We start from the raw sequence: 24,820 nt of genomic DNA on the forward strand, positions 1-24,820 counted from the left end.
TGACCTTCTCTAATCATCTCCCAAAGGTCCCACCTTTGGTATTTATATCACGTTGGGAGTTGGGATTTCAACCTATGAATTTTGGGTGGGGAGGAGACACAAATGTTAAGTCTGTAACATCAGAGTAGACAATAATTGATTCAACAAACACTTGCTGATGCTGTGTGTGCGTTCCTTGCAGTCCCCTGGGGCACAGAGATGCCAAGGCCCATCCCTTGGTCTTAAGGAATTCCCTAAGAGAGAGAAGGAAGTATCATGGTAATGCCGAGGGGTCATGGAGGGTCAAGAAGGGCTTCCCAAAGAAGAGAAATTTCTGTGGGGCCTTGAAACACATGGGGAGGATTTGAAGATATTGGAGAGAGAGTTCCAGACAGAGACCACAGCATGGATTTAGACTGGAAGGCAGGGATATTTAGAAAACACATATCCAAGGGATTTCTTGCTGAACTGGTTGAGAAGACATATGTCTGCATGTCCCCTCCCCACACCTCAGAGATTCCCTCCCGGCTGGCCCCTTCCTCCTTGTGATTGTCTGAAGTCTCACCTTTATCATCACATTTGTGATTGCATTAGAGCCTTCTAGGCTGTACCTCCTCAGCTGAAAATGGTAGAAAATGGTCATTAAAGCCTCTTTGTGGAAATAAGGCAGAAAGACTCAGACCCGGCAGGAGCAGGTTATCCTAGGGGGGCCTAGATAAGGAGCTGAAGGTTTCAGGTCTGGCACTGCTCCCTTTGTATCAGTTAGCTGTTGCTGCATAAGGAGACACTGCAAATTGTAACAGTTTAAAACCACATACATTTATTATGTCACATGGTTTCTGAACACCAGGAATCCAAGAGTGGCTTAGCTGGGGTGGTTCTGTCTCAGAGTCTCTCTCATGAGGTTACAGTCAAGATGTCAACCAGAGGAAGCCTAAGTCTGCAGAATCGACTTCCAAGATCACCCCCATAGCTGTTCCAGGCCTCAGCTCTTCCCTGGCTGGTGGATGAAGGCTGCAGTCCTCCCTTCATGAACTTCTCCATGGGCTACTCACAACATGGAGTTGCAGGAACTATGAACAAGGAATCAGGACACCGAGATGTCTGGCGAGAAGCACTAATGGTGAGAAGCAGTTTATTAGTGCCGGCACTGGCTCAGCGGATTCATATCCAAAGGCTGAGCGCGAGCGCAGCGGGGTCAAGGGGAGTCAGCCCCCAGGAATGTTGCAGTGGGAGCTGTTAATGTCCTATAGTTTCAGCCAGAGTGGTTATGTTTTAACCTATCTCAGTAAAGGGTACCGGGGTACTCTGTTGTAAACTAATGGGCCTGCATGACTGATTAACAAGCTGCTCCAGATCACTGGGTCCCGGTGGGGGATACATTGTTACATTGCTGTAGACTCAAGCACCTGGTATTCCTCTGAGTTCTTCAAGCCTTAAAGAAAAGTCCCTTTTCTTGGCTTGGCTTGGCTTCCTACCACAATGGCAGCTGCTGCCCTCAGACTGAGCAACCCGAGAGAGAGGAAGGGTAAGCCTTTGAGAGGGTGCCAAAGGTGGAAGTCACAGTCTTTTATAACCTAATCTCAAAAGTGACTTCTTGCCACTTTTTGGCTGTGTTCTGCTGGTCATGTAGACCAGATCAGCAGAGCAGTGTGGGGAAGAACCAACTGAAAAGTGTGCCTCCTAGGAGGTGGATATCACCAGGGGTCATCTAAGAGGCTTCCCACCACACCCATGGATCCCCTGTGGCTGTGGGCATCATCTAGATGCTCCAAGCCTCAGTCTCCCCATCTGCACACTCATCTGAGCCACAATCCATTGCTTCGTATTGTAACAGGCCTACTGACAAATAACTGGGTGGCAATCTCCTTGCTAATCCATCAGTCTAGTCCTCCTATTTTGACTACAAACCCCTCCAGAATGTTCCAGAATGTTCTAATGAACAAACATTAGAAACATTGCAAATGTTCATTGACAGGATGAACAAATTGCTTTTCATATGATGGCAGTAAAAACGAGCAAGCCACAGCATGGACAAATCTCAAAAACATGAGTGTAAGAAGCAAGTTATGCAAGAATACCTGAGGCATATTCTAGGGTTGATATTTTTCAAAATTAATAATTTCTACTGTTTTATCAAACTTTAGCAAGCACATTCTTAAACGAACCTAATGCTTCCCCCCTTTTCCTGTGCATGCGTGGTGGTGGACAGTACCATGACTCCCACTACACTTGGTGCCACTGTCTTGATTCCTGCTGAAGCACCCATAGTTTGCCCACCATTGTTTGTATACCATCAGTACCATGTCACCCCAGGGAAAAAGACAAATGACACAGTATTAATGTGACGGTTGGGGTCTGACCTCAAAGACTCCTGAAAAGGTCCGGGGACTGCAGGGGTGCACAGAGCACACCTCGAGAGCCACCTCTCAGCACATGGGAGGCATGATGACCTGCCCATTTTGCGGACGAGGGAACTAACATTCAGAGAGATGGAGTCACTTGCCTGAGGGGAACAGGGAGGAACTCACACCCTGGAATGTTGGAGATAGAGAGCAGGGGCAATGGTTCGTTGCTTTTATTAGGATATCCAAGTGTGGTCTGTGACCCACAAAAGTTTGTGCAAAAGTGAGGCGGACTGTTGATTTCTTACTGGACAATCATTCCAGACCCTGCTGGGCTGGACTCATCGGGTGAGAAATCAGAGACTTCTAGGCTGGGCACAGACCAGCCCAGGACACAGGCAGCCAAATGCAGCATGGCGACTGCCAGGAAAGGTTGGTAGGAGACTTAAATAAAGCCTGTAAAGCAATTAATTTGAAATACAGACAATAATAAGTGTGGGTTCAAAGAGTACTCCCGAAGTTACTAGCTGTGTGACCAGGGGCCTCAGCTTTCCCATCTGTAAATGGGGAATGATAAGGGTGGTGCCCCCAGAGGGGGCATAAGCAGGGTGCAGACTGGGAAGAGGCATCCACCTCAGTGCAGCACTTGGGGTGGGGTGGGGGTGAGTGGACAAAAAAATTAATGTTCAAGATAAACATCTTTTTCCTATTTAAATCCATTTTTAAGTTGAATTTTAGAATTCTTGTAACATAAAATGAGTCATTTATAGCATATCATTCAGCAGAATTTAGCACATTCACAATGTTGTGCAAACATCACCTCTGTCTAGTTCCGGAATCTTCCCATGATACCAAAAAGAAACCCCATCCCCATGAGCAGCACACTGCCCCTCCCCTCCCCCGGCCCCTGACAACCGCTGACCTGCTTTCTGTCCCTATGGGTGTGCCTGTTCTGGACGTTTCACATGGGATCTCACACAACATGTGGCCTTTTGCACCTGACTTCTTCCCCTCAGCATGATGGTTTAAAGGTTCATCCACATTGTAGTGTGTGTCAGGCCTCATTCCTTTTCATGTTCTCTTTGCCAGACGACTTTGGGCAGAACGTGGAATGTCTCTGAAGCTTATTTTCATCTTGGGTAAACCCGTGTAGCCATCAAAGTGCCCAGATGGCTGGGAAATTTGGAAACATGCATGTGGGTACCTGAAATTTAGAGAGTCCCTAGAAATATATATCAACATGGTGATTGTAGCATGAACATACTAACATATAAAGCAGTGGGTCTCAGCCAGGAGGTAGAGTTGCAGATTCTGCTCCCAAGGGAACACTTGGCAATGTCCGGAAACATTTTTGGTTGTCTAACTGGAAGTGGCAGTGCCATGGGCATCTGGGAGTGGAGCCCAGGGGCGCTGCATCTTACAGTGCACTGTTGGTTTGCAACCTCTCAGGAGCTTCCCGGGTGTGATCTAAAACTGGTCCCTGAACATTGGAGGGTAGAAAGAGGCAGTCCACTCCAGACTGGTGGGTGGCAGTTTTAATAAGCAAGGAACTGACCTATGAGATTTGTGTGGGGCAGCTGCAAGATTTCCACACCCACCTGCCAGGTCTTAAAAGTTTACGTAGATGCCTAAACTGGGTTCAGTCGCATACACAGTCCAGACGGCTTCCACACCACATTGCTATCTCCAGGCTGTGTCCTTGGGCAGCATGTAGCACAGGGAAGGCCAGCAGAGTAAACAGGGAGGGAGTAAGGGGCCTCTGGCTGCCTGGGTCTGGCTCGTGGGTCAAACCAGTGAACACGTCTTCCTGATAACCTTCCCCCAACACGCACAGGACACAGCGAGCGATCTGGCCCCAAATATCAGCAGTGCTGGACTTGAAAAACCCTCTTCTAGAGATCTTGATTTCATTAACACTTGTGGGAACATTGACCCAGGAGGCTTTGATTCCTGGCTCTGCCACTTGGGCCAGCCTGGTAATCATAGCAATTAATCATGGTCAACATTTCACGGGCACTCTGAAGGACCCAGGCATGGTACTAGGTGCGTGATAAGTGAATTTCACTGTGCAAGCAAGTTGCACTTTCTAAGTACATGTCATTCTTTCAGCAATACAGGAGCTTGTTGAGAAAGCCCAGAGAAATCAAGTGGCCCACACAAGGGGCTTCATCTATCTGGACCTCCTTTTTCACATCCGTAGTGCAGGATCATAACATCAGCCTCTCAGACAGACTATGAATACTGAAAGTCAACCAGCTGGTGCCTCACGGGCCCTCAACAGACAGCATCTGCAGTGTCAAGTGTATCAGCCCGGCATACAATGGTTAACCACCACGTCTGGCTAGATGCCCAGCCCAGCTGGGCCAGAGAGCCACACACTTTCTTTCATTATCTCAGTTGCTGGGGGAATTGGCAGAGAGAGACCCGTCCAATGCCTCAAATAAGACAAAAGTTACTAGGATTGCCAGGGGCTTGTCTTCCGGGCCGCCCTGGGCCCAGAAACTTCTCTAACCTACTTCCCAGAGGATTTTTGGCCCTTCCACCACCTGCAAGAATGAGAGGAAGGTCAGAGAGCCCACGGCCAGAGAAACCAGCCGGGAGCTGCAGAGAGTCTCTGTCCTTCCTGGGAAGTCATCTTGCTTAGTTGTCTGTGTTGACACACAGGAGCTGAGGCAGATGGACAGTTGTGAATGAGCCTGTGGATGTGACAGTTATTTGCTGAGTGTGCCTGCTATGGGCCAGGTATGCCAACCCTGGCAGACAAGATCCTCACACTCGCAAAACTCATGTTCTTGAAGAGAGACAAGCAGTAAAGAAGCAAAAAGAAATATATCCAGTGGTGGTGAGTAGCATGCAGAGAATTCCACTAGGGTGATGGCATCAGGAGTGGCTTGGGAGGTCACTGAGCAACAGGGTGGTCAGAGAAAACCTCTAGGAGGCGGCATTTAAGCTGAGGGGTGAATGATACGAAAGGTTGCAGGATGGAGAGTTTGGGCATGGCATGTGCAAAGGACCTGAGGCTGCAATAAGCTGATTGTGTGGTAGGCAAGTTCTCTGCCAGGCATGATTCTGCCACCTACTGGTGGATATTGGCAATATCTGGGGATATTTTTGATTGTTTCAATCTGGGGGGTGTCTAGTACTGACATCCAGTGGGCTGAGGCCAGGAAGCTTATCAACATCTCACAATGTGCAGCATGGCCCCCACTGTAAAGAATGATCTGACCCCAGACATCAGCCATGCTAAGATTGGAAAAGTCTGGGCTAAAATAAGAGAAAGAAAGCCTAGTGTGAGTGTTAAGGTCAAAATCTTCTGATGACCCTCTTGTGAGCATCAGGAGGTGGTAAGCATGGCCATGCATGGAAGTGTAGTTGGTCCCAAGGGACCTACTGGGGACCCAGGGAAATGGGGGAAGAAACAGAGATGTGGGGACAGGCAACTTTAACTACATCAGTGGATCCTGGGTGGGTTGTGGGAAGGTGGCTGACGGCAGGTTGGCTTTGAAGGTCCCTGTAAGAGAGGGCACCAGACTAGCACTTGCTCCCTGACTCTGCCCTTCCAGGTTCGTGATCAAGTTCTCACTCTGATCCTCAGTTTTATCTTCTGTGAGATGGTGACAGTCAACTGATGCCAGGGTTCTTGTTCACCAAGTCAAAGAATGAACTTCGCAAACACTCAAGGTAGGAGAGCAAGGCAGAGGCTTTTATTTAGAGATAAAGTGAGAGGACGGAGCTCCTGGCTCACGCCAGAAGTGGGCAAGAGAGTCCAGGGTGGTGCTTTTTCTAGGGTTTTATAGGCAATTGAGAGACAAAGGGCTAGGGATGCACACCTGCTAAGTGGTCTCAAAATGTTTATCTTCGAAGAGACATTAGGTTTCTTATTAGTCTTCCTGGTTGTTTACAAGAAATTTATTGCTGTGATTTCCTCCCAGGATAGCAGCTTCCTGGTCTGGGAGCGCATCACTCAAGGTTGCCTGCTTTCCTCCCAAGGTGGGCTGAGTTATTGTCTGTTTGTTAAAGAGGATGTTAACTTACTTTTTAAGTAATTGGGTTTTAAAATGCAATTTTATTTTCAAGATGGAATCATTCCTGTTTTTACTACATTGTTTATGACTGGGCTTGCTTGCTAAATCAATTGCCCAGGTTGCAAAACATTTGTTTAGGGCTGGAGGAAGAAGGGCAGCACCTGGGTAAAGTCAGAAAAAGAAACTGGGCCCCCCAGTAGGCCAGAGCAAATCCCACAGTGGATTATCTTGCTTTGTTTTTTCTGGAGGCCCTCACCCTACGCTGACTACACCCATGGTCCCTGTCTCACAACTACATCACAGTATTTACGTACTTAGCAGGTCTGTGCAGGAAAGGATTCACTCGGCAGGCCTGGGTTGCCCATACCCTGCTCATGAAATGTTTGGCTCTTACCCAGCTTCTAGGAGGTACCCCCTAAATGCTTGGGATGTCCTGCCTGATAGGAGTGTCTTCATTTGCCTGGGGGCTTTGGGCTAGACCAGATCACTTATGCTAACAGTGTTACTTAGGGTAGGGACTTTGGGCTATGTGACATCAGCTCTACCTCTGGAGGGGCTGGAGATAGAGTCAGCCGTGTCCGTGTGACCAATGCCCAGTACAAACCCTGGACTTCGAGGCTCAGGGGAGCATCTCAGGTTGGCAATCCACGTGCATTGTCACACACTGTATCTGTGAGATTCAAAGTCTGTCCATGTGACTCCTGTTTCCCAGCTTTAATCTGTGTGCCTTCACTGTAATCAACCATAACCTGGGATAGAACAGCTTTTCTGAATTCTGTGCATCCCACCTGGTGAATCCTTGAAATGGGGGTGATCTGGGGACCCCTGTAAAGCAAGGTCTTCCCTGGGTGGACAAGGCAGGGAAGGGATGCTGAGGCAGAGATGGACAAGGTCTGAAAAAGCTCAGACTGTTTGCAGAGAACTGATACCACTGTTCATCAAGTGCCCGTTGGTAAAGTGGGCACTCTACATACCTGTCTCCCAAATGCCTTGTGCCCGCTTGCCCGCTTGGATGTTTTTGGCATTCATCTTAATTTTCAGACACAGCATGCTCCCTTATGTGTTGATTCCAAACCGAGTGCCTCTCCCTCCTCACCCTAACCTGCTCCTGATTGATCCTCACTCCCATTGCAGACACTGCAGCTGATGTCCCAGGGGGGAGGCCATTTGCTTACATCTTGCAGGCCAGCAGTGGAGGAGCCAGTCTTCCAGCCAGGCCCATGGACCCCACGGTATACATTCCTTCTGCTGGTATCAAGAGGTGAGTGAGCAGGACTCAGATTACCAGGGCATTTTCAATAAGGTCAAACTGTGAGAAGGTCTTTCCTTGGTCAGACAGCCTGTGTTTTGGGGCTATTCCACGCCTGCCTCCAGTTTTACTGAGATATTTACTGATATATATATATATAACACTGAGTAGGTTTAAGATATACAACGTGTTGACTTGTGCTTGATTATTGCGAGATGGTTACCATGGTTAGCATTAGCTAACACCTCTATCCTGCCACATAATTACCATTTCTTTTTCTGTGGTGAGAACATTTAAGAGTTACTCACTTAGCAACTTGGAAGTCCATGATACAGTAGTATTAACTCTATTTGCCATGCTATACATCCGTTTCCAGAACTTACTCATTTTATCATCGAAAGTTCATACCCTGTGACCAACATCTCCCCATTTTCCCACCCCCCGCCCCCTGGTAACCACAACTCTACTCTCTGTTTCCGTAAGTTTGGCTTTGTTAGGTGCCACATATAAATGGGATCATACAGCACTTGTCTTTCTCTGCCTGACCTGTTTTGCTTAGCATAACGCTTTCAAGGTCTAGCCATGTTGCTGCAAATGGATTTTTTTTTTAATCTCAAAGAGTGCATCTCGGTTTGATATGATGAGGTCCTTGAGTGCCACTGGAGACATACTAACCTCCCTTCTTATCAAAGAGAGCCAGCATCAGGCTCCACGCGTCCTGCAGGCCAGGAGATCTATAGAGCTAATTTAAAGCTAGTTTCTCAGTTTCTTGGAACTGCTGACATTCAGGGACTGACAGTTCTCTCTGGGGGGCATACTGGGCACTGCAGGGACCGAAGCAGCATTCCTGGGCTCCGCCCACTAGCTCCCCTTCCCCCAGTCGTGACAACGAAAATGTCTCCAGACTGTGCAAGTGTCCCCGGAGAGTAGAATGGCCCCCGGTCGACAACTGCTGGTTTAACAAGTACACCCAGAGCCCGGATGGAGCTCGAGGGGACAGTGAGGGCAGGAAGGGTGGGGGTTCTGCTAAGTGTGTGTCCTTGCGGCCTGCCCTGCCAGGGCTGGGCCTGGCTCCCAGCCTCCATGGCTTCCCCCTGCACACCTGGGCCCAGGTTCAACTTTCACGGAGTCCCAAGGGACTCAGCTGTGGGAGAGGCTGGCTGGTCCCCAGGCCCCGACGTGGAGCTCCAGGAAGCTGCCGTTGCTGTGGTGACTGCTGAGCTGTCAGGGTGTAGAGCTGCTTGGCTAAGGGGCAGAAGGCTCCAGGGCCAGGAGCAGCCGACATCCAGGCACCTCGGCTGGGGGACCACTGCCCAGCATCTCCCCGTTAGCACTTGGACACGAAGCACAGCAGTGAGGAGCAGCCTGCTCAGCGCCCTGGGGCGCTGGGGGCTACAGGGTGCCCAAAGGACCATGGAGAGTGAGATGGGTGTTCCATGCCGGATGGCCCGGCCTGGCTGTGCTCCCAGGAAGGCCACCCAGCCACTGGTGTGAGGTCCCGGAGGCCCAGGCCCTTTGCTGGGGAAGGTTCGTCCCGGTGGGCAGGCAGCATGAGCACGGGCCCCCTCAGTCCGGGCGCCCTCCGGCGGCTTCTCCGAGGCCAGGCAGGCCCCCTCCCAGCACCTCCGTCCAACAGCGTGGCCGTCTTCATCAGCTCCACGGTCTCGGGTAAGGGGTGTGCCGGGCTGTGGGCTCAGGGGCAGTGGGCACAGCTCGCCAGGTCCTCTAAGGGAACTGGATGTGGATTGCGGAACTGGTGAGGGGGAGCCTCCCGGGCCCCCTGTTATCTTCCTGAGGAGCCAGACTGAGAGCGGCAAACTCTATCACAGCTAACATTTTCTGGCCACACCCAAGGCGTAAGGAGTGTGGGAGTGTTCCCACAGCGGCGAGGCTCTGCATCCCGGACTCTGCCGGCCACCCAGCTTTATCTTATAGGGTCCTCTTCTCCTTGCTGTGTCACACCAGGCAATTCTTAGGACCCACAAAGCCCCAGACCTCATAAGCTTATTTCATTTTGGGGTCTGTTATTCAATTTATGTGTCTTTCCAATGTCTGTCTCCTGCAACCAGGGCATTGGCAACCCGAGGGCAAAGCCTGGTGTGTTGACAAATGTTCAATGGCCTGTTCCCTCAAAAGTTAAAAAGGAGACGCCAAAGCTCTTGATTTGTATTGCCTATCAGTTTCCATGGCATGAATCTTCCCACCAGGGTCAATTTCCAGCTGCCATTGTGGCTTCACTGGACAGAGTTGGGCGGAGACATGTAATGATTCATCTCTTTCTAATATAGCTGACCCTTGCACAACACAGGTTTGAACCACACAGGGCCACTTATAAGTGGATTTATTTCCATAAATATGTCAGAAAATGTTTTGGAGACTCAGACAATTTGAAAACACACTTTCTTTTCTCTAGCTTACTTTATTGTAAGGATACAGTACATAATACATAGAACATACAAAATACATGTTCATCGACTGCTTACGTTATCAGGAAGGCTTCAGGTCAGCAGTAGGCTATTAGGTTTTGGGGGAGTCAGAAGTTATATATAGATTTTTGACAGTGCAGAGGGTCAGTGCCTCTATAACCTCCACACTGTTCAAGGCTCAACTGCACATCCCTGGTACCAAATCAAGAACAGAGCTCAAGATCGAATATAGTAAAATGATTAGGCAGTGGCAAGTTTTGAGTATTTGCCATCTTTGCTTTTACTATAACATGCACCATTGTAAGTTCAGGTCACTTAATTTTTTCATAATGGCTCTGTTAACAAAACTTCTGAAGACTTAGCCATCAGCTCTGAGGGCAGAAGGCTCCAGGGCCTGGAGGAGTAGTAGATGACTGCTTCGGCTATGTCTGTCTTATTTACTACTGTGCTCTGATGGTTAGCAGGGGTCTGGGCATGCAGTGGTTTCCTAAGAAATATTTTATGGACAAATGTAAATAACCTGTGGAATCTAAGTAACCACCTACCCTGAGAAAGGAGCCGCCAGGTAGATGAAGGCCACTCCAGCTGCCCCACCCCCGGGGGCCAGCGCAGGCGCTCAGGCCTCCACGGCGCAGTGAGGGCCGCCTGGCACCGAGTGGCGAAGCTGGAGGCCTCCAGTCTCCAAGTCCTGGTAAATCCCACCACTGGAGTGCAGGTCAGCCAGTACGAATGCAGACCCCGTAGAGGCTCTGGTGGCGGCAGCAACGGCTGCAGCCTTGGAGGAGGAGAAGCAGTGGAAGGTGGTGTGGCCCGCGTGGGCACAGGCTGATTCTAGCACCAACATTTCTGGGATGGATGAACAAACACGTGTGAGCTCTGAGGACTTTACGGACTTCTCTGATATGTACCATTCTAATGAAGAGTGCTGTAAGAAACTAGATGAGCTGAAGGCTGCCCACATGGCAACTATGGCAAAGTTAGAGAAAAATGCACCAGAATAAATTGAATTTAAAGGAAGCTCAGCCAATGATCATCAGAGAAGAAGCTTCTAGTGTCTCGTTCAGGGCTTCTCAGAAGAGAACTCATACCATGTCTTGTTAATGACATGGCCTTCTGAGCCTGTTCAGCTCGGTCTTCCTTCTTGACTTTGTCTTCCTCCGAAGATGAATTACCCAGCTTAGAAAAAGAGTGCCCAGAGGAGAGCAGAGTGCTGAGGAACCGATCATCAATATGTGGACAGGCTTTCCTGCGGAAGATGATATTCAGTGTGTAGATGCTGATTTCCCAGCAGTTGGAAAAACAAAGAAGAAACCAAAAGAATGGGTGCCAAAGATTACAGTACCTGTAACTTTTCAAATGATGATTAGAGAACAGAAGAAAAAAGAAGAGAACATGAAATCTAAATCAGATATTGAAATGGTTCACCAACTGCTCAAAAAACAAGAGGATTCAGAGTGTAAGAAAAAATTCCAAGCCAGTCCAGTTCCTGTATTCATCTTTCTGCCCCTTTATCGTGACATAGTCAAGCAAAATGAACAACGGAGATCCAGGAAGGGGAAAAACGAAGCCCGTTTGGCCTCACAAAAGCCATTAAAGGTTATCACAAGAGAGGAGCAGAAGCAAGCAATCTGGGAAAAGCAGCTGAGAGACTTTTATAAGTCTAAAAAGAAAAACTGATTGAAAGCCAGACTCATACCTCGATCTGCTTATGGCTCAAGTACCAATAATGAGTTGAAAGAAGACGGGCTCTGTGGCGACATCAGGAAGCACCTGCAAGCCCGGAGCTCCCAGAGTACGTTTCCCTCGCCTTCTAGGCCAAATCACAGGGGTTGTGCTACACATAGGCTCAGAGGTCCTGAACAGGCTGAAAAGTTGAAGTATAAATACAAGATTAGGTGCCAGACTGCTGATTTTGAAAACCTTCCTGAGTGATATCAGAAACTCCTCTCAGAACAGAAATGTCCCAAACTACTAACAGTCTGTAAGTCACCTGATGGTCATGCAGCCTCATGTCGCGTCCACTAAAAGAGAGAAGATTTTGGCAGACATAGAAGCAGACAAAGAAAATTTAAAAGAAGCACATAAGTCTTATCTCTCTCCAAGGGAGAAATCACCAGTAAGAAGTGTAAGCGCAAAGCCTGTGCCTTGTAACTGCAGCCCTCCAGTGCCCACGGTATCTCCCAGCGGAAGAGAGCAAGCCGCAAGAAGGGGTGAAAAGGAAAGGATCAGTGAATGACCGACCCGAACTGGAAGACAGAGAAGAAAAATTAAAAAGCAGGCCACTGCTATTTGAAAGAGTTGCTCAGAAAAACTCAAGAATGGCAGCAGAAAAGCATTATTCTAACACCCTAAAAGCACTAGGGATATCTGATGAATTTGTTTCAAAGCAAAGCGGAAGTGGAAAAACATTTGAGTACTTCAACAACCAAGAGATTAAAGGTTCACTGAAAATAAAGAAAGCTTTAATGAAGAAATAAAAATAGAAGAAAGTGAGAATGGGGAAGAAAGGTATTCTACTGATACCAACAGCCAGGATTCTTCTAAGGAAAAAGATGAAGCCGATGAAGAGAGCGGAGAAGAGAAATCTGTTGAAGAATAAGACAAAACTAGCAGCGTCTGTTCTCTGTGCTGGTGCTGCTGTTTGCAGTGTCGGGCATCAGCAGCCATGCTTGCGTGAAGACCACTGATGGGAACCTGTCTGAATATCGCATAGGGCTCTTGAGAAAAGTCATCTGTAGCCTGGAAAGGCTGCATACAGCTGATTTGGTCCTTGAGAGCTGACACCGCTTTAAAATTCATCTTTGTATTCCTTTAATATTTTGTATGGGATTGTGCATATCGTAGGTACCTAATAAAGGCTTGGATGAGTAAAAAAATTAATAAAAATAACCTGTGGAATTTATAAATAGTCTTAGGATGGGAAGGGGGTAGAAGACAAATGCAGGATTGGCGTCCAGGTCAACTCCCACGAGGGGACCTGGGCATCTTCTTTGTACCAGTGGCTTTGGCAGTCCTGTTGTGGACACTAAAGTGACCTCCCCCTGGCCATGTGGAGAAACAAGTGTTTCTTCCACGTGTACCTTAGACTAGATTCTTTTTACTCATAAGATTCAGTGGTTCAACCAATGTTTTTTGAGCACTTGTGCTTCGTGCTGAGAAATCAGCAATGACTGAGTAGAGGAGGGGATCCTTGGGGAACCTGCAGCCCTGTGAAATACAGGCACCACCCCCATTTTGCAGAAGAGGGACACAGGATAGCCTCACACTTGACCCAAGGCCACATGGTGAGTGGGAGTGGGGGAGAAGGTCTTCGAAGCCAGGTTTGCCCTGGGCGCAGGGCCACCAGATGTAGCAAAGGCAGAAAACCAAAAGGACAACAGTAAAACCAGGACACTGAGTTAAATCTCCCTTTCAGATCACCAGTGAATGCCCCTTTAATGTAGGTATATTCCAAACACGACATGGGACACATCTGCCCTATGACATCATTTGTTATTTTCTCTGAAATGCAAATCTAGCTGGGCTTATCAGATAAACACATTACCCAAATACTGCCTAGGTGGGACATACTTAGGCTCACAAATTATTCGTTGTTGGTCCGAAATGCCCCTTGAAGAGGGTTTACCAGAAATGCAAATTTATCCAAATAGCACATAGAACAGAATATACTTACGCTATCGGGTCTTTCATCCCTTATCCGAAATGCAAACTCCACCAGGTATCTTGACCATCTGTTCTGATTGATTGGGACTGAGTGGTTCCCTGGGATGTGGGATTTTTAGCGCTGACACCAGGGAAGTCCCCTGTAGCCCAGGATGGTTGGCGTCTCTGGTTTGCCTCATGTTTTTTGTGTCTTTGGGTTTGCTGTGAGGGGCCCTGGCCCTGGCAGGCACAGTGAGACTAGAAAAGAACCACGGGGCCGGGAGGGGCTCTGGGTTCCTCCAGGTGACGTGGTCCGCGCCTTCCCTTGCAGATATGGATGCAGAGAGAGAAACTCTACAGAGCACCGCCTGTCCTGAAGTGCAGACCTTCTGCCAGAAGCACGGCCTGATGTTTGAGGTAATTCCCTGCCTGTTTCTCACTGCCTCCGTTTCCCCTGCCCTGGAATTAGGGGACATGGGTGTGTCACCCGGGGAGATGCAGCATGCGGACAAAACAATGGGCACTGAGGTTTGCACAGACGATGTGCCCTCCTATTAAGCAACCTGATGTAATCTGGATGCCACCAGTCTTCTATTTGTGTCCCCTCTCCAGCTGATGACCCCATCCAGTGCCAGGAGTGGACACCTTGGGACCCTGCATCTTGGACGTGTCACTTTACTGCCTTTTATTGTTGTTTTGCTCTACCCTCCTGGCCCTCCCTACATGGGGGCAGCTTCAATGGGGAGTCTAATTTGGGGTGGGCATGGAGGTGGGGTGTGCCTTTTTTCTGGAGTGCTGACGGTAGGTGTAGTCACCACGAGCCCCGAACAGAGTCGCCTGTGAGTCCCGCCCCATTGAGGATTGCCACCTGCATGTCTCAGTGTGCTGGTCAACAAACCATCTTTGGAGCCTCAGCTTTGGCTGAGGCTGCCTCCACGCCTTTTGTGACAGTGATCCAGTGCACCAGGAGTCCCTCAATTATAACACACATCAGCGTTTATACATTACTGAGAGAGAAGCAGTGTGGGGATTCCAGCTCAGCAGCAGAGGCTCTGGAAAGGAAATCACAGGCTGAGGATGAATGCCCCATGGTCATCCCTTTAATATCCACGCAGCAAACACTGTAAACATCCTCAGCCCACAGACGGGGCATAGTGGCCTGGACAGCCTAAGGCTCCTCCCCGGGCCTGGTGACTGACCGTTTCTTCCTCTAGCCACATCCAGTCCTGTGAGCCTTTTATCCCATGTTATAGCACATCAGGAATGTATTGTGTCTTTCCCTCTGCACAAAAGAATTTAGAGAGTCAGAGACCATTCTGAGTCCTATCCCTTCCCTCCCGATCCCAGCCTTCCCCAGGAACAGCTTTACTGCCTGAATGAAACCATTCTGCCCGGCCCCCCTCCAGCAAGCAGGCAGGAGTGGACCGCAGCGTGCGGTTGCCAAGGAGACTCTGCCACATCTGATTCTGGCCAAGCCGAGCACCCTCCTTTGCAAAGAGAGCTCTGTGAACAAAGGTGGACATGTCCTCAGGGGAAATGGACTGTTCTGAAAAGGCCCAAGTTCTTTAAAAAACTTTTTTAAAATGTTGCTTTTAAGTAAACTTTTGATCTCAGAATTTAGATTTACAGGGAAGTGGCATACAGTACAGAGTTCCCAAATGCCCTGAGTCCAGGTTTTCCCCTATTGGTGAACACCCTACGTTATCAGGGCACATTTGTCGTGGCTAAGAAATGGACATTGGTGCCTTAGTATTAACCAAGCTGACATTATTTTTGATGTCACCAGTCTTTCATTTGTTTCTCCTCTCTGGTTGATGACCCCGTCCAGAGAACCCCATTGCATCTCCCCGGTCTGGTCTGGGAATACTCTTCTAGCCTTCCTGGCTGTTCATGACCTTGACAGTCTTGGTTGTCCTTTGAGATGCCCCTGACTTAGGTCTGTCTGATGTTTTTCTTATGATTACACTGAGGTTATGGGTTTTATTCAAATCCTTTTAATCCAGATATCCTCCTTTGGGGAGCACCTGTCAAAAAAATTATTGAAGCCTTATGCCTTTGTCAAAGGGAGTTGAAAAAATCACCCAGCCTGTCATCTCCCTTACAAACCCATGCTGTTATCTCCAGGTCGTTGATCTGAGGTGGGGTATTCGGAACACAGAGGCCACTGACCACATGACCACGGAACTCTGCTTGGAAGAGCTTGACCGGTGTCGCAAAACATCCATAGGGCCAGCTTTTGTTGTGAGTCTCTTGGGAAGGATGGGTTTGAGCTCTTACATCTTGTCCTAGCCCAGAAATATGGCCCCCACTTCCTATACAAACACTGTAATGAAGAGGTGTGGCTGGCATTTCTGCTATTGTATCTGACCTCCATAGCCTGCCCATTGTAGACATGGTTAATCGATCACAGTGTTCATTTTCCACAGAGCTAGCTGAGATCCAGACATAGCAGTCAAGTGGCAGCAGTAGGTGAGTTGGACACAAGAGTGTTAAAGCCCAGAGGGATCTCTGAACTTGCTCTGAACTTTTTCCCAGCTTTTCCACCCCATCCACTTTATGTCCCTGGAACTATAAGATCCTGAAAAACCATCAAGAAGATGGAGAACCACAGGGTATCGGCAATATTTTCCTCCCATGGGCCTGGGGTGTTGGACGCAGGCTCTGTGGCCCCATCTAGACCCTGCCTCAGGGGCAAACTCCTTTGGCTCTAGGTAGGGCCGATCTTCCCACATTACAGGGTCTTCCCTTCTCCCCTCCCAACTGCACACGCTCTGTCACCAAAATAACCCCCAGCTCCCAGTTGTTGTTTTGGGCTATTGTCAGCAATGACATTCCAGAGTCTTCATTTACTACAGCACCAAGTTCCAGATACAGCTAACAACTCTGACATTTGGGCTTAGAAATCCTAAAGCAGGGGTCAGCAAACTGCAGTCCAGGGGGAAATCTGGCCCACTACGTGTTTTTTATAAATAAAGCTTTATTGGCCCTCAGCTATATCCACTCATTTACATATTGCCCATGGCTGCTGTCCAGCTGTAAGTAGTTTTGAGAGAGGCGGTCTGGTCCACAAGGCAGAAAAGATGGTCTGGCCCTTTCAGAGGAAGTTTGCTGACCTGGGTCCTAGAAAGTAAAGAAGGAAAAATTCCGGAAAATATCTTTGTCCAGCATACCTTCATCACAAAGAAACTTTGAGCAGCTCAAATAAAATGAAAAATCCTCTGGAACCTCTACAAGAGATAAGGTAAAATGTAGGAGAGAAGAGCCTCCATTGTAAAAGTGGTTTTCTAGAGAAATAGAGAGAAACAGACAAGGGCTGCTTGTTTTTCAAACTGCAGTATCCAATTATGGTAGCCATAAACCACGTGTGGCGAATTTGAAGTTAAATTAATTAAAATCAAGTAGAATTAAATTTTCACGTCCTCAGTGGTACCAGCCACAGTGCAGTGGCTTGGCAGCCATGGGCGGTGAGTGGCCACTGCACTGGACATCACAGATGAGCACACCTAGCATTGCCAAAACCTGTGCAACTTTAGAGACTAGACCTCTCTACGGTAAACTAAGACGTGGGCAGAGGGTGAGAGAAGCTTTCTTTATTATGTATTAAGTTTTGTCTATACAGTCAGATTTGCATTTCCTTCTTTTGCGCTCTATTTTTCTTTGTATGTTGATACTTTTTTCCTCTGCTATTTTTTTCTTTTTCCCCAGTTTTATTGAGATATAATTGACATGCAGCACCATGTAGGTTTAAGGGGTAGAGCATAATGATTTGACTTACTTATATTGTAAAATGATTACCGCATCAATGTGTTTTGTGAATATCCATCATCTCATAGAGATATGAAAAAAAATAATTGTTTTTCTTTGTGATGGAACATTTAGCATCTACTCTCTTACCATCTTTCAAATACACCATGCAGGGGTGTTAACTATAGTTATCATATTGTACATTACCTCCCCAGTACTTACTAAGCTTATAACTGAAAGTTTGTACCTTCTGAACCACCCTGTCTAAATTATTATTGTTTTAGAATATGTCCTCATGTTTGGAAGGCTCTCCCCTCCTGCTGGCGTATCTCCTTCACCAATTCCCTCCCCCACCAGTCTTCTAATTTAGTTTTCCAAAAAAGTCTGATAATCATTTTATTGTGTTTCAAAGCAGAAAAGAAGAGAAAACAATTTTTTAAAGAAATGAGGCAGATGGGGAGAAAAAGGACTCCGGGAGGAATTTGATTTTGCAACCCAAACTGCAGGCAGCAAAAAACACAGCGCAGCTTGCAGGGCTCATGGGGGCTGGGAGGATGACCTCTGAGCTTCCCCCAGGCCCAGCCAGCCTGGGGATCTTGCTCCTCCTTCTAGAAGGTCTCCTTGGGCAGCCGGTGGCCCTTCACTGCTTCCTGCTTTCCTCCTGAGCTAGGCATCTCCCCTCTGCCACCTGCCTGAGAGTCACAGCAACATCTCCAGTCAGTGGCTCAGAATGAGGGTCTGTCCGTGAAAATCAGAGCTGCATGGGGGACCTCAGAGAGGCATCTCTCCAGTAAATAAGTCATTAGGCAGCTCCACTGGGGACAGCGCCCCTAGGCACTTTCTTTTAGAAGCTCTGGGTCTCTGGGGTCACCAGCAGGCAGCTCCAGCATCTCGAGGGAGTTGCTTCTGGCTCCTTGATGTCCTTCTTTTGAGCTCCTCCTGTTTCCCTTGCTCTGGCCCCAGACAGGAGCGTTTTGTACCATCTGTCTCCTTCCTAAGATCTCTTGTTTGTAGTTGGCTGACTGTGCTTCTTGCAACTTCTCCTCCTAGGCTGTCACTGTAGGGAAGGCCCCCGGAGAGTGGAGTCCTGGTCAATAGCCCTCATCACATTTATCTAGGTTTCCCAGGTGCATGCCCCTGGAATATTCGATACAACCCAACGAACGGGAGGGGGTGATTGCTTCCATTTTATAAGGAGGACATCCAAGACTTTGGTCCGGTGTCTTTGGCCTCCTCCAGCCTGATTCTCTCCCGTTCCTGTTTGCACTTTCTCCAAGCATGTTGGGGCAGAAAGAGGGCTTCCTAGGGTCCTTGCCATTAAGACCAATATCTGAGGGCCTTACCATGCCTACAGTCTTGCCCTTGGGGGTGGCATTATCTTTCTCCACAGCCCCCTCCTTGTTTGTGCTTTAGCCCTCCTTGCTTTTCCTGCACTGGTGCTTTGCCACATGTCCTGCCCCAGGGCTTTTGCACATGCTGCTCCCTCTGCTTGCAAGGCATTGCTCCATGCACTCCTTCTGTGTCCTATTCTGCCGCTTGAGCCCCTTGATTCTAAACGAAGACAGCATCTACCCTGCACTACCGAGACCTGCCTGCTCCCAGAGCCACATCATAGAATGTGATTTGGGCAGGGCCAATGGATGCTTTGGCTCCTGTCACAGCTCCAGTGCCTATCGATGTAGGAGGAGCTGTAGTTTTCTCATGTGTACAATGACGATCATGGATTTCCTGGGGCTGCCCGAACAAATGACCACAAATCGAGGGCTTCGACAACAGAAATGTATTCTCTCGCAGTCTGGAAGCCAGAAGTCTGAAATCCAGATTTTGACAGGGCTGCACCCCTTCCCAAATTTCTAGGAGAGAACCTTCCCTTGTCTCCTGCAGCTTCTGGGGGCTGCAGGCATTCCTCAGCTGTGGCTGACCACTCCAATCTCTGCTTCCATTAAATTATCTTCCTCTCCTCTTCTGTTTGTGTCAAATTCTCCCTCTGGCTGTCTTTTACAAAGGACTCTTGGGATTGCAGTTAGGGCCTGCCAGATAATCCAGGAAAGTCTCCCCAGCTCAGAGGTCCTTAACTTAATCACATCTGCAAAGTCCCTTGTATTAAGTTTCTCCAGAGAAACAGTACCAACAGGATATCAGGTTGACCCTTGAACAACACAGGTTCGAGCTGTGCAGGTCCACTTATATGCAGAATTTTTTTCCCAGTAAATATATCCTGGAAAAGGTTTTGAAGATTTGTGACAATTTGAAAAAACATTTTCTTTTCCTTAGTTTCCTTGATTGCAAGAATACAGTACATAATACATAACACATACAGAATGTGCATTAATTGAATGTTTCTGTTATTGCTAAGGCTTCCTGTCAACAGGAGGCTATTCGTAGTTAAGTTCTGGGTGTGTCATAAGGTATTGCAGATTTTTGATTGTGCAGGGGGCCAGTGCTCCTAACCCCGCATTGTAAAAGGGTCAACTGTATATCAATATATATATTAGAGGAGATTTACTACAGGGAGTGGCTCACACTGTTATGGACACTGAGGAGTCCAACCGTCTGCCATCTGCAAACTGGAGACTCAGGAAAACCACTGGATAATTCAGCCCAAGTCGTGAGGCCTGAGAATCAGGGCTGATGTCCAGGGACAGGAGAAGATAGAGGTCTGCGCACAGCAGAGAAAGGGAATTCTTTCTTCCTCTCTCTCTCTCCATTCCATTTGGGCTTCCAGAGGAGCCCTTTATGGAGTCTGCGGACTTGATGCTGGCCACCTGCTTTGGGGAGGGCCATCTGCTTCACTCAGCTCACGCCTTCAAATGCTGATCTCTTACCCCCTCACAGACACATCCAGAAATTAGGTTTGACCAGCTAACTGGGCATCCCTCAGCCCCAGCAAGTTGGCACCAAAAACTAACCAATTCAATTCTTTTATCCATGTAAGGTACATTCACAGGGTCCAGGGACAAGGACAGGGTATCTTTGGGGGCCATTATTCAGCCCACAGGGAGTTTTCTAAGCAAAAAATTCTATAATGCTTTGTGCATGGTGAGATTCACAGTCTACCTGGCCCATGTCCTGAGCTCAGGTACCTGCATACGGGTGTCCCAAGGCTCTGGGTGTTATGACCTTAATGTGATCAATAACGTAACAATCTCTTCATGTGATTATCCCAGTGGCACTGCAGCCAGGCCCATTGTTAGGGGCTCAGCGTTCATCACCCAGGTTCACAAGCTGAGTGTCCGAGTGGAGGTTGGAAGCTGTACCCCTCTCGCTGCCAGGCCCTTGTAGGTGACCAGTACGGACCCTGTCCAGTCCCCACGCTGATCGAAGAAAAGGAGTGGGAGGCACTGAGAGCCCAGCTGACTTACAGACCACAGGACCTAGAGCTGGTGGCTCGACGCTTCCGCAGGGACGAGAACGCAGTGCCCCCTGCCTACCTGCTGCAGGCCCCTGGTGCTGGGGAGCCCCACGGACCCGAGGAGGCCACCTTGACCTCTGTGCTGCGCTCCGGAGCTCAGGAGGCCTGGAGGCTGGGCCTCATCACCCAGGAGCAGTGGCACCGCTACCACCGGTCAGGTGAGGCTGCTGGGATTCCCCTCAGGGTCCACAATAAATGCCCCCACGTTCAAAGACGCATCTCCCAGTCCAAACGCTGTGGTCTGTGTTTCTGTGAAAGCTAAACCAACAAAGTGTCCAGGCCTCTGGTTGTGAAAAAAGGTTATTTTGTTGATCCAAGATAGTTCAGCTAGATCTCTGTCCATTCTCCATCTCTTAGGGCTCTCTCTCCCCCAGCTCCTCCGTCCCTTCTCCCAGGCAGGCCGCTGGCTCCACGGGAGGTGTTCCAGGACAGCCACCAGCCGGGTTTGCCCGGGACCTCTGGGCCAAGCCTAGACAGCCCCGGGAACACTGGGCCAGTGGGCCACTGGTGTTAGCCCAAGGGCTGGCCCCTGCCTGCTCGGAGGTGGGAGCCGAGGCCCAGGGAAGTGGAGGCTCCTCTGGCCCTGTGGCCGCCAAGCTCCCTGCGGCTTCCTACCTCCCACCTCTGACCTCATCCTCCATCCCTTCCGTCCTCTACACCAGCTACTAGAAACATTTTTCTAAAAATGCAGTGTCATTAAGCCATTTCCCTGTGGCTTGCTGCCAGCACAAGACAGGTTCTTACTATTGTTTACAGATTAGTGACTTGATAGTTTATGGATTATTAGTATATCAATATATATCACCAAAAATATTAAATTTATGAATTTACATTACCCAAACTATTAAGTATATAAATTTATATTACTAGAAGTATTAATAGTTGAATTTACACTATCAACATATTAAATATATGACTGTACATGATCAACATAGTAAACATGGATTTATAATATAAACACATTAATATATGGATTTATTTAAAGATCTTGAATGTAGTAATTTATATTAATTTTATTAAAATATATTAATTTATATTACCAAACTATTAAATATATGAATTTATATTAGAAATATGAAACCTATGGACTTACACTATCAACATATATATGAATTTATATTATCGACATATTAAATATATGGATTTATGTTCAACATTTTAAGCATATATGTTTATTTAAATATGTTGTAGTTATATTAATCACATTTTATTTTTATTAAAATGTTACATATTAATTCTAGTGGTGACATTACAATTTTTAAAAGTAAACTTTTTATTAGGTGATAATTTTAGATTTAGAGGCAAGTCACAATGTTACAAAACTTTACAGATAGTCCAGGGTTTCCATATGGTCTTCACTTGTTCACGAATTGTGTGACCACAGTACATTTGTGGAACTAAGATATTAACTTCAGTACTTAACGTCTGTCCATGAAGATCAACTAGATTCCACTTACTTCGGATTTCATCAGTTTCCCCATTAATGTCTTTTCTGTCCCAGGATCCCATCCAGAACCCCATGTTGCGTTTAGTGGCCATGTCCCCTAAGGCACCTCTGGACTGTCACAGTTTCTCAGTCTTCCTTTGTCTTTCACAAATTTGACAGTGTTGAAGAGCGCTGATGGGATCTTTTGTAGAAGGTCCCTCAATCTGGGCTCCTCTGATGTTTTCTCATAATTAGATTGGGATCTTAGGTTTTGGGGAGGAAGACCACATCCCCATCCCATCATTTCAGGGCTACTAAGGCCCACCTGACTGCAACAGGTGGTGCTCACCTTGGTCCTTTGGTTAGGACTGGAAATGACCTATCAAGTTTGAACACATTGTTGATGTGAATAATGGTAAGGCTGCTGCTGCTCATCCTGCACTTACTATGTCCTTAATGCTTGCGCTCTGACAGGAAGTCAAATGTGCTCATTGCTTTCATAAAGGTGTCTGCCCCTTGGACCGTAATCAGCACCCGGGGTCTGTGCTTGGGAGGGGCCTGGACTTGTGGCTCAGCTGTGCTTCTTTCCGGTTGTAAGGACCTTCTGCAGGCTCAGAGTCTCAGTTTCCTCATTAGTAAAATGGAACTAGTCACAATGGAGTCATTGTGTGGATAGCATGTTTTGTCCCAGCCATGATCTCATTCAAGTGATAAGCAGCAAGTCAAAGCTAGCCAGTGAAGAATTTCCACTTGGAAGAACAAATAGAAACTCCTTGAAAGTAGCAGAAAGCACAAATAAATGCAGCAACAGTGTCTTCAGAACCTATTATTTTCTGAGCATCTTGCTCAACATTTTTTTTAACCTTTTTATTTTGAAATAGAGATTCACAAGAAGTTGCAAAAAGAAATAGTAGGAAGAGGTTCCCCTGTATCCTTTACCCCGTCTCCCCCAAAGGCAGCATCTGGCAAAACTAGAGTTTTTTGAAACAATATTACAACTGAGAAGTGGACATTGTTACAATCCAGAGAGCACCATTTTTTTTTTTTTTTTTTTGAGAGGGCATCTCTCATATTTATTGATCAAATGGTTGTTAACAACAATAAAATTCAGTATAGGGGGTCAATGCTCAATGTACAATCGTTAATCCATCTCAAGCCTAATTCTCGTCAGTCTCCAATCTTCTGAAGCATAACGAACAAGTTCTTACATGGTGAATGAATTCTTACATAGTGAATAAATTCTTACATGGTGAACAGTACAAGGGCATTCATCACAGAAACTTTCGGTTTTGATCACGCATTATGACCTATAAACAATCAGGTCAAATATGAATATTCGTTTGATTTTTATACTTGATTTATATATGGATCCCACATTTCTCCCTTTATTATTATTATTATTTTTATTTTTAATAAAATGCTGAAGTGGTAGGTAGATGCAAGATAAAGGTAGAAAACATAGTTTAGTGCTGTAAGAGGGCAAATGTAGATGATCAGATGATCAGGTGTGTGCCTATGGACTAAGTATTAATCCAGGCTAGACAAGGGCAGCAAGACATCCACGGATGCAGAAGATTTCTCTCAAAGCAGGGGGGGTGAGGTTCTGAGCCTCACCTCTGTTGATCCCCAAATCAGAGAGCACCATTTTTATAAGTATACATTTAGGCCTGTGTGCCTGTGAGCCTGTGAGCCTGTGAGCTGGCATGTATTGTGCATGTGTATTTCATTCTTTGAAATTGCTCATCTTTGTAGTTTTAAGAACTCACCTCAGTGGATACACAAGACTGTTTCCTCCCTGCAAGGATCCCTCCCACTCCCCATGCCCTCCAATTCCCAGCCCCTGGCAGCCACTAACCGCACTCCACCTCTCTAATTTTATTTCAACAATGCTATACAAGATGGGAATGCCATTTTGAAAATGGCTTTGTTCCTTCAGCGTAACATGGTCAGCTTTTCACAAACATGATTTCTTAGGAAATCCTGACAACAGCCCCATCAAGGTTGAACTAGTATATGCATGTTACTGTAGAGGAAATGAACTCAGAGAGGTGCAGTGATTTGCCCAAGGTCACACAGCCTGCAGGTGGATTAGTTCATGCTGAAATGTGTCCAGGAAGGATCCCATTTCAGGACTGTGAGTTGCCTTCACCCCTGACCTCCATTCATGAGGCTGAGGGGGATGTGAGACCCTTCCAGGGAGGACTTTCAAGTGGCTCTTGTCTTTGGCTCTGAGACTGAGTTCTTTCTCCAAGGTCCTGACTTGCTCAGCTGCAGTGATCTGGGAGCCTCTGCTGAGCCCAGAGTGGCTTGGGAAATAACTCCTGGATCTGACTGCTATTCCAAAACAGCAGCCTCCAAGAAGTCAGTGTAAGCTCTAAATCTGGAAAATAAGGGTCTCCAGGGCAGTTGCTCTGGGACAGGGGTTAGCAAGCTGTGGCACAAGGGTCAAATTTGGCCCATTACTTGTTTTTGTAAATAAAGCATTGGAACACACTCAAACACATTGGTTTGCATGGTGTCTGTGGGTGCTTTCACACTACAACAGCAGAGTTAAGTATTAAGTAGTTGTGAC

General features: G+C 47.4%; 1 protein-coding gene and 1 pseudogene across 3 annotated transcripts in view; both read left to right on the forward strand.

Moving 5' to 3' along the window:
- The first annotated feature begins 4,773 nt into the window (after positions 1 to 4,773).
- Positions 4,774 to 24,820, forward strand: part of NWD1 (NACHT and WD repeat domain containing 1) — a 68,180-nt gene continuing 48,133 nt past the window's right edge. The window contains exons 1-6 of one of the 3 annotated variants that reach the window (XM_073220213.1): positions 4,774 to 5,166; positions 5,888 to 6,005; positions 7,484 to 7,610; positions 13,998 to 14,083; positions 15,791 to 15,907; positions 20,683 to 20,980. In XM_073220213.1, the coding sequence (XP_073076314.1) occupies positions 7,496 to 7,610; positions 13,998 to 14,083; positions 15,791 to 15,907; positions 20,683 to 20,980 (616 nt within the window). In that variant the 5' untranslated portion in view covers positions 4,774 to 5,166; positions 5,888 to 6,005; positions 7,484 to 7,495. The remainder of the gene's footprint in view (positions 5,167 to 5,887; positions 6,006 to 7,483; positions 7,611 to 13,997; positions 14,084 to 15,790; positions 15,908 to 20,682; positions 20,981 to 24,820) is intronic. The other 2 variants (XM_073220211.1, XM_073220212.1) reach the window with 2 other exon arrangements.
- On the forward strand, positions 9,149 to 12,623 carry LOC108396896 (protein FAM161A pseudogene; annotated as a pseudogene).

Source organism: Manis javanica, chromosome 13 (genome assembly GCF_040802235.1).
Source record: "Manis javanica isolate MJ-LG chromosome 13, MJ_LKY, whole genome shotgun sequence".
Classification (NCBI taxonomy): Eukaryota; Metazoa; Chordata; class Mammalia; order Pholidota; family Manidae; genus Manis; species Manis javanica.